Source organism: Babylonia areolata, chromosome 16, assembly GCF_041734735.1.
Source record: "Babylonia areolata isolate BAREFJ2019XMU chromosome 16, ASM4173473v1, whole genome shotgun sequence".
Lineage (NCBI taxonomy): Eukaryota > Metazoa > Mollusca > Gastropoda > Neogastropoda > Buccinidae > Babylonia > Babylonia areolata.
Window position 1 is genome coordinate 184,436 of NC_134891.1, and position 9,986 is coordinate 194,421.

General features: G+C 39.7%; 1 protein-coding gene across 1 annotated transcript; it reads left to right on the forward strand.

Annotated features, from left to right (window-relative positions):
• The first annotated feature begins 1,260 nt into the window (after nt 1–1,260).
• On the forward strand, nt 1,261–9,685 carry LOC143291049 (uncharacterized). The gene is made up of 3 exons (XM_076600632.1): nt 1,261–1,588; nt 4,250–4,402; nt 7,296–9,685. The coding sequence occupies exons 1-3, from the start codon at nt 1,333–1,335 to the stop codon at nt 7,508–7,510; spliced, it is 624 nt and encodes a 207-aa protein (XP_076456747.1). The 5' UTR covers nt 1,261–1,332; the 3' UTR covers nt 7,511–9,685.
• Nucleotides 9,686–9,986: the final 301 nt, after the last annotated feature.

The window sequence follows — 9,986 nt, forward strand, 5'->3', positions numbered from 1 at the left end:
TCAGACAATGATATCATTACGTACACTGGCCATTGTCAAACATCAGACAATGATATCATTACGCACACTGGCCATTGTCAAACATCAGACAATGATATCATTACGCACACTGGTCATTGTCAAACATCAGACAATGATATCATTACGCACACTGGCCATTGTCAAACATCAGATAATGATATCATTACGCACACTCAGTGGCCATTGTCAAACATCAGACAATCTGATTATCACGCACACTGGTCATTGTCAAACATCAGACAATCAGATTATCACGCACAGAGGTCATTGTCAAACATCAGACAATCAGATTATCACGCACAGAGGTCATTGTCAAACATCAGACAATCTGATTATCACGCACACTGGTCATTGTCAAACATCAGACAATCAGATTATCACGCACACTGGCCACTGTCAAACATCAGACAATCAGATTATCACGCATACTGGTCATTGTCAAACATCAGATAATCAGATTATCACGCACACTGGTCATTGTCAAACATCAGACAATCAGATTATCACGCACACTGGCCACTGTCAAACATCAGACAATCAGATTATCACGCACACTGGCCACTGTCAAACATCAGACAATCAGATTATCACGCACACTGGCCACTGTCAAACATCAGACAATCTGATTATCACGCACACTGGTCATTGTCAAACATCAGATAATCAGATTATCACGCACACTGGCCACTGTCAAACATCAGACAATCAGATTATCACGCACACTGGTCATTGTCAAACATCAGATAATCAGATTATCACGCACACTGGTCATTGTCAAACATCAGACAATCAGATTATCACGCACACTGGCCACTGTCAAACATCAGACAATCAGATTATCACGCACACTGGTCATTGTCAAACATCAGATAATCATGCCGCAGTCACCTCAGTCCCACAGAATCATCACCCTGACGTGCATGTCAACAGGTCAACATATCAACATGTCAACATATCAACAGGTCAACATGTCAACACGAGGTCTGCAGCCTACACCCCCGGTACCGTGGTCTTACTTCACCTGACCCGTCCAATTAATAATTAATTAATAATAATCACCTAACACAGAGAGAGAGAGAGAGAGAGAGGGGGGTGCGTGTGTGCGCGCGCAAACACTCACACACACACACACACACATACACACATGTACACACCGTAATCCAACCTCCCCACTCGCAAAATGGACCGACCCAGTCAGGTGTAATGACCCACTTTATCACCGAGGACTGCCGAAAATTACCGATCATCTCACGGAAGTAAAGGTTGACAACTTGAAATGACGACGCCAGTGTGAACTTACTGAAGACAAACATGGGCAGAACGGTGGCTCTTGTTGGATGTTTCTTCGTGGCTGCGGCGGTCGGAACTATGGTTCTGGCCTTTGCTAGTCCTTACTGGGTAGAATCTTTCGGAGAATTCACAGGGAATCAATTTGTAAAAGCGGGACTGTGGGAGTTCTGTTTCAATGACTACACCTTCTACAAAGATCACAACGGTAAACGGTACCTGGGATGCTTCTACATCTTCTCCGACACCATCCGACCGCTGTGGGAATGGCTGTCCCCACGTAAGTGGAAGTCTGAGATTTGGTGTGCGTGTGTGGAGGAGGGTGGTTAAGGGGAGAATATGCCAACACCTGCGCTATCATAGAGATCCCAGAACAGGTGACAAACGCGGAAGCGCGACCAAACATGGCGACCGGAAATTGCCGTCCACTGCTTGGAGTTGGAGTGAAGTCTTTCCAAACTTTTTAAACAATTATTCTCAATGTGATCCCAACGTACAAGTTTACAACGGATAAAGATTTCTGTCATAAAACTAACTTTATTTATTAATAGCAAGTTATTTAATCCAGCCAGAATTTGTCATGCTCATAGTCATCGCATTCCTACTGTTTGAAAAACATTGTTACATTATCATGTCACATTCACTGTGCACTGATGTGCGTGTGTGCGGCGTGCATGTGTGTGTGTGTGTGTGTGTGTGTGCGCGCGCGCGCACGCGTGTGTGTAGTATGTGTGTGTGTGCTTGCCTACATGAAGGCGTGCGTGTGTGTGGTGGATGGGGTGTGGGGGAGTGTGGTGGGGGGTGTGCGGGGGTGGGGGGCTAAAATTATATACTGCATTTCGAGATGAGAACAAACATTTTATTTTGTTAGTGTGTGTGTGTGTGACCACTGTTGATCAGTATCATGTTACAGAATGACCACTGTTGATCAGTATCATGTACAGAATGACCACTGTTGATCAGTATCATGTTACAGAATGACCACTGTTGATCAGTATCATGTACAGAATGACCACTGTTGATCAGTATCATGTTACAGAATGACCACTGTTGATCAGTATCATGCCACAGAATTACCACTGTTGATCAGTATCATGTACAGAATTACCACTGTTGATCAGTATCATGTACAGAATTACCATTATCATGTACAGAATTACCACTGTTGATCAGTATCATGCTACAGAATGACCACTGTTGATCAGTATCATGCCACAGAATTACCACTGTTGATCAGTATCATGTACAGAATTACCATTATCATGTACAGAATTCCCACTGTTGATCAGTATCATGTACAGAATTACCACTGTTGATCAGTATATGTACAGAATTACCACTGTTGATCAGTATCATGTACAGAATTACCACTGTTGATCAGTATCATGCCACAGAATGACCACTGTTGATCAGTATCATGCCACAGAATGACCACTATGATCAGTATCATGTACAGAATGACCATTATTGATCAGTATCATGTACAGAATGACCACTGTTGATCAGTATCATGCTACAGAATGACCACTGTTGATCAGTATCATGTACAGAATGACCACTGTTGATCAGTATCATGCTACAGAATGACCACTATGATCAGTATCATGTACAGAATGACCATTATTGATCAGTATCATGTACAGAATGACCACTGTTGATCAGTATCATGCTACAGAATGACCACTGTTGATCAGTATCATGTACAGAATGACCACTGTTGATCAGTATCATGCCACAGAATGACCACTATTGATCAGTATCATGCCACAGAATGACCACTGTTGATCAGTATCATGTACAGAATGACCACTGTTGATCAGTATCATGTACAGAATGACCACTGTTGATCAGTATCATGTACAGAATGACCACTATTGATCAGTATCATGCCACAGAATGACCACTGTTGATCAGTATCATGCCACAGAATGACCACTATTGATCAGTATCATGTACAGAATGACCACTGTTGATCAGTATCATGTACAGAATGACCACTGTTGATCAGTATCATCATCATGCCACAGAATGACCACTGTTGATCAGTATCATGTACAGAATGACCACTGTTGATCAGTATCATGTACAGAATGACCACTGTTGATCAGTATCATCATCATGCCACAGAATGACCACTATTGATCAGTATCATCATCATGCCACAGAATGACCACTGTTGATCAGTATCATGTTACAGAATGACCACTATTGATCAGTATCATGTACAGAATGACCACTGTTGATCAGTATCATGTACAGAATGACCACTGTTGATCAGTATCATGCTACAGAATGACCACTGTTGATCAGTATCATGCCACAGAATTACCACTGTTGATCAGTATCATGTACAGAATGACCACTGTTGATCAGTATCATGCCACAGAATGACCACTGTTGATCAGTATCATCATCATGCCACAGAATGACCACTGTTGATCAGTATCATCATCATGCCACAGAATGACCACTATTGATCAGTATCAACTATCATGTTACAGAATGACCATTATTGATCAGTATCATGTTACAGAATAACCACTATTGATCAGTATCATGCCACAGAATGACCATTATTGCAAGTGATGGTGATGTTAAAATAATGTTTTTTTCAGCTTGGTTCAATGATGCAAGTGATGGTGATGTTAAAATAACGTTGTTTTTTCAGCTGGGTTCTTTGCCATGCAAGTGATGGTGATGTTAAAATAACGTTGTTTTTTGAGCTGGGTTCATTGCCATGCAAGTGATGGTGATGTTAAAATAACGTGTTTTTTTCAGCTTGGTTCAATGATGCAAGTGATGGTGATGTTAAATTAATGTGTTTTTTTCAGCTGGGTTCATTGCCATGCAAGTGATGTTGATGTTAAAATAACATTGTTTTTTCAGCTGGGTTCATTGCCATGCAAGTGATGTTGATGTTAAAATAACGTGTTTTTTTCAGCTTGGTTCATTGCCATGCAAGTGATGGTGAGCCTGGCACTGTTGGTTCAAGTTGTGGACGCCATTTTTCTGGTTCTCTACATATTCAAGCTTTTCCCCAAATATCTCAACTCCATGGTCTTACTGGGGTCTGCAGCCGTCATGTTGTTTGCATGTAAGTCCTATGTTGTATGTGCATCAAAGTTTTGTATATAATATTGTTATATATGTACACATGTCTTCCAGCTGTGATATAAATTAGTGTGTGACTGTCTATTCATAGAATTAAGTAATGGTAAAATTCTATTTTATGCTCTATGTCTGTGCCCTGTGTGTTGGGTCTATTAATTGAATTACCAGTTACTAATGGTAAAATTCTATTTTATACTCTATGTCTGTGCCCTGTGTGTTGGGTCTATTAATTGAATTACCAGTTACTAATGGTAAAATTCTATTTTATACTCTGTCTGTGCCCTGTGTGTTGGGTCTGTTTATTGAATTACCAGTTACTAATGGTAAAATTCTATTTTATATTCTATGTCTGTGCCCTGTGTGTTGGGTCTATTAATTGAATTACCAGTTACTAATGGTAAAATTCTATTTGATACTCTATGTCTATGCCCTGTGTGTTGTGTCTGTTTATTGAATTACCAGTTACTAATGGTAAAATTCTATTTCATACTCTATTAGTCTATGCCCTGTGTGTTGGGTCTATTAATTGAATTACCAGTTACTAATGGTAAAATTCTATTTCATGCTGTATGTCTGTGCCCTGTGTGTTGGGTCTATTAATTGAATTACCAGTTACTAATGGTAACATTCTATTTTATACTCTGTCTGTGCCCTGTGTGTTGGGTCTATTAATTGAATTACCAGTTACTAATGGTAAAATTCTATTTTATACTCTGTCTGTGCCCTGTGTGTTGGGTCTGTTAATTGAATTACCAGTTACTAATGGTAAAATTCTATTTTATACTCTATTAGTCTATGCCCTGTGTGTTGGGTCTATTAATTGAATTACCAGTTAGTAATGGTAAAATTCTATTTGATACTCTATGTCTATGCCCTGTGTGTTGGGTCTATTAATTGAATTAACAGTTACTAATGGTAAAATTCTATTTTATACTCTGTCTGTGCCCTGTGTGTTGGGTCTATTAATTGAATTACCAGATTTAAGAACTCAATAAGATGGGGTTGGTTCATAGTGCTTTGTACATGGATTTAAGAAGAACTCAATAAGATGGGGTTGGTTCATAGTGCTTTGTACATGGATTTAAGAAGAACTCAATAAGATGGGGTTGGTTCATAGTGCTTTGTACATAGATATAAGAACTCAATAAGATGGGGTTGGTTCATAGTGCTTTGTACATAGATTTAAGAACTCAATAAGATGGGGTTGGTTCCTAGTGCTTTGTACATAGATTTAAGAACTCAATAAGATGGGGTTGGTTCCTAGTGCTTTGTACATAGATGTAAGAACTCAATAAGACGGGGTTGGTTCATAGTGCTTTGTACATAGATTTAAGAAGAACTCAATAAGTAACATAAAAAAGTATACATAAAAAAATCAACATCACCAATATCACTGTTTCACATGACACAGGCCCAAATCACAGCAGAATAAATACATGTATCACATTCACCATTGTCAAAATATACACCAAAGAACCAGGCATTAAACAAATACATGTATCACATTCACCATTGTCAAAATATACACCAAAGAACCAGGCATTAAACAAATACATGTCACATTCACCATTGTCAAAATATACACCAAAGAACCAGGCATTAAACAAATGCGCGTATCACATTCACCATTCTCAAAATATACACCAAAGAACCAGGCATTAAACAAATTACAATTACAAATTTATGCATGTATAGAAAAGAGCACATCAACCAATCAGATCACAGCAAACATGTAGACCATATGGAAAAGTTTCACTGAGAAACATACAGCTTGAAAAGAGTGCTCTCTTGAATGTGGGTGTTGGAGTGTGACAGAGGTGTGAGGGTAGTGAATTCCACTGGGTGCAACAAAAGAAAAGGAAAGTTCACAATAAATTTGTTTGTTAATCTTTTGGAATACACAGTGTGTGCATGTCATAGAGGGCTGGACATGCCTGTGATGGCCTGTGTGTTGGTCTGAAGTCAAGTGAAAGGGCTGTATGTGTTTGTGATGTGTGTGTTGGTCTGATAAAGTGAAAGGGCTGTATGTGTTTGTGATGTGTGTGTTGGTCTGATAAAGTGAAAGGGCTGTATGTGTTTGTGATGTGTGTGTTGGTCTGATAAAGTGAAAGGGGTGTATGTGTTTGTGATGTGTGTGTTGGTCTGATAAAGTGAAAGGGCTGTATGTGTTTGTGATAGTGTGTGTTGGTCTGATAAAGTGAAAGGGGTGTATGTGTTTGTTGTGGCCTGTGTGTTGGTCTGATAAAGTGAAAGGGGTGGATGTGTTTGTTGTGGCCTGTGTGTTGGTCTGATAAAGTGAAAGGGGTGGATGTGTTTGTTGTGGCCTGTGTGTTGGTCTGATAAAGTGAAAGGGCTGTATGTGTTTGTGATAGTGTGTGTTGGTCTGATAAAGTGAAAGGGGTGTATGTGTTTGTGATGTGTGTGTTGGTCTGATAAAGTGAAAGGGGTGTATGTGTTTGTGATGTGTGTGTTGGTCTGATAAAGTGAAAGGGGTGGATGTGTTTGTTGTGGTGTGTGTGTTGTCTAATAACTTGAAAGGGGTTGATGTGTTTGTGATGGCTTTTGTGTTGGTCTGAAGTCAAGTGAAAGGGCTAGACGTGTTTGTGATGGCCTTTGTGTTGGTCTGAAGCCAAGTGAAAGGGCTAGATGTGTTTGTGATGGCCTGTGTGTGTGTCTGAAGCCAAGTGAAAGGGCTAGATGTGTTTGTGATGGCCTGTGTGTGTGTCTGAAGCCAAGTGAAAGGGCTAGATGTGTTTGTGATGGCCTGTGTGTGTGTCTGAAGCCAAGTGAAAGGGCTAGACGTGTTTGTGATGGGCTTTGTGTTGGTCTGAAGCCAAGTGAAAGGGCTAGATGTGTTTGTGGTGGCCTGTGTGCAGTGGTGTGTATCTTCGTGGTGCTGGTGGTGTTTGGAGTGAAGAAGGAGGATCGACAGTGGGTGCCCCGACCTGACATGAACTACCTGTCCTGGTCCTATGGTCTGTGCTGTCTGTCAGGCTGGGCATCCCTCTTTGCTGCCATTGCCCTCTACAAGGGGGCTCGGGAAGCGGATGCAGAGTTTGGCTCTCCGTACAACTATCCCAAACCCACGTGAAGTCTGTTTGTGAAGGAAATGTGCAGCTGCTCTGTAATTAACTTTTTGTCACAGACTGCGCTATGCATGAAGAAAGAAAAAAGTATGTAAAGACCTGTGTAATCTTTTGACAGTATGTCATAGCATCATAGAAAGCCGATTGTCGCGAGAGACACATTCCAGCTTGCAGTTGGGTTAGAATGATGTGGGTGAATGTTAGAATGATGTGGGTGAATTAATGCTTTGCAAGTTTTTCATTCCATTTAGATTCTCTGTGACTAAATGAAGTCTTCTTGAGGGTGGGAGGGAGAGGTGTATGTGAAAGAGAATGAACATATGAGATACATATCTTCTTCGGTCCTTCACAGATGTCTATCAGTCTACATTATAGACAGTGTTTAGCCAGGCATAATAAAATCATATGAAACAAAATTATTGTCATGGATCATTTTAGGATATTTCTGATGCACGTTTCAAAACAAACAAACAAAAAAAAGCAACAATGCTATCACACACCCATTCAGTAATTAGTCTGTTAACCTCATATGAGTTTTTATTTCAATGCATTTACACATTTGCACTCTTGAAATGTGCACCTACACATACAGTAAACACAGTGTATTATAATAATATCCAAACACATGTATGCTCATTGGACAAAATGATTATAATTTTTTTTTTAAATCAGCCAATATAATCATATTTTCCACGTCCAGTGTGATAGTCGCTTAAGGAAAGTGACCTTAGTGATAGCTTTTTGACAATGATATTTTAGATATATATTTTTTGTTGTCTGGATGAAAAAGGGAAGAAAGAAGTAAATAGTGTAAAGCGATGATGAAATTGATGGATCCCCAGCCGTTCTACTGCCAGGCACAATTAATGTGTATAGAATGTGATGTGATTGATGTCCATAATCCATCAGCTGTGTGGATTGTTTCACACATCATGCTGCAGAGCACTGGTGCAGCTGACAACAGTAGTCGCCCAGAGTCTCTTTGTCAGACAGCGTGGTTTCAGCTGTTCAGAGACAATAGCCACTGGTATGCACTGTACTGCTGTGTTTTCTTCTTTGTTAGTTTTTGAAGTATATTAATTCATTGTTTTAGTGCCTGGATGTATTGCAGGGAATGGGGCCCACAGTGAATGGTTTGCAGTATGTATTCCTATATTGCATCTGAAATGTGTGCTTTCATGCATATATATATATATATATATATATATATATATATAAAATACACGTGTATATGCATGTGCACATGCACACTCATATGCTCAGAGACACACACTCACATATATACACGTGCACGCACACATACACACACAAGCATATATAAGCGCACACACACACACACACGCACACGCACATGCACACGCACACTCTCTCTCAAAGTACAGATTTATAGTCATGCATGCGCACACACACACACACACTCAAACTACAGATTCATAGTCTAACACACACACACACACAAGCATATATAAGCGCACACACACACACACACACACACACACACACACACACACACAAACACACACTCACACACACACACGCACACGCACATGCACACGCACACTCTCTCTCAAAGTACATATTTATAGTCATGCATGTGCACACACACACACTCAAACTACAGATTCATAGTCTAACACACACACACACATACACATGCGTGCGTGCGCGCGCATGCGCGCACACACACACACACACACACACACACACTTTTACTCAACTTGATAATATTGAGATAGCTTTATGCCTGTATTCCAGATGTGTTTTAGCAGTGACAGTACAAGAGAGGAACAGTGTCTAGTGCTTCACAGCAGTACACCCAAACAGAATACAAACCTTTTGACGGAGTCTGTGCCTTTCCAACCCTTTATCATCATCACGATGCTCATCATTATCCTCATGCCTTCATTTTAGTGTCATTTCCAAATTAAGTTACCCCATCTTTGTGAATAGCCATTAATTATGTAGAATGTATCAATTATTTGGGGGGTGGGGGGTGAGGAGTATATGTGTGAGTATGTATGTGGGGAGACAAATATTTTCAGTTTGGTAAGGAAATAACGGTAGTTTTTGATTGTTGAGTGGGCGGAGGATTTTCCCATTCATGGAGATGCACACGTTATCACTGTATATAAATTTCTATCTGAACTGAAGTATATTTGCACTGACTTTTTTTTTTTTTTTAAATACAGTTCTGAATAATTTGTACATTAATGATTTATTGAATATGAAATTCATTTGAGTTTGGTTTTGTTTGTTTTTAATTTGCAGTTTTATCTTTTTATATCCTTTTTTTTTAAAATTGTAAATTAAGGAACTGCTTGACTGCCTTTTACATTGACATGAATAAAAATTATTTGATATTCAGTCTTTTTTCTTTTTAAAGTGAATAAGTGCAGAATATGCAGAAGGTGTGTACTCTGTGTGTGTGTGTGTGTGTGTGTGCGTGCGTGAAAATATTGTATGAAACCTTGTGTGTGGCAT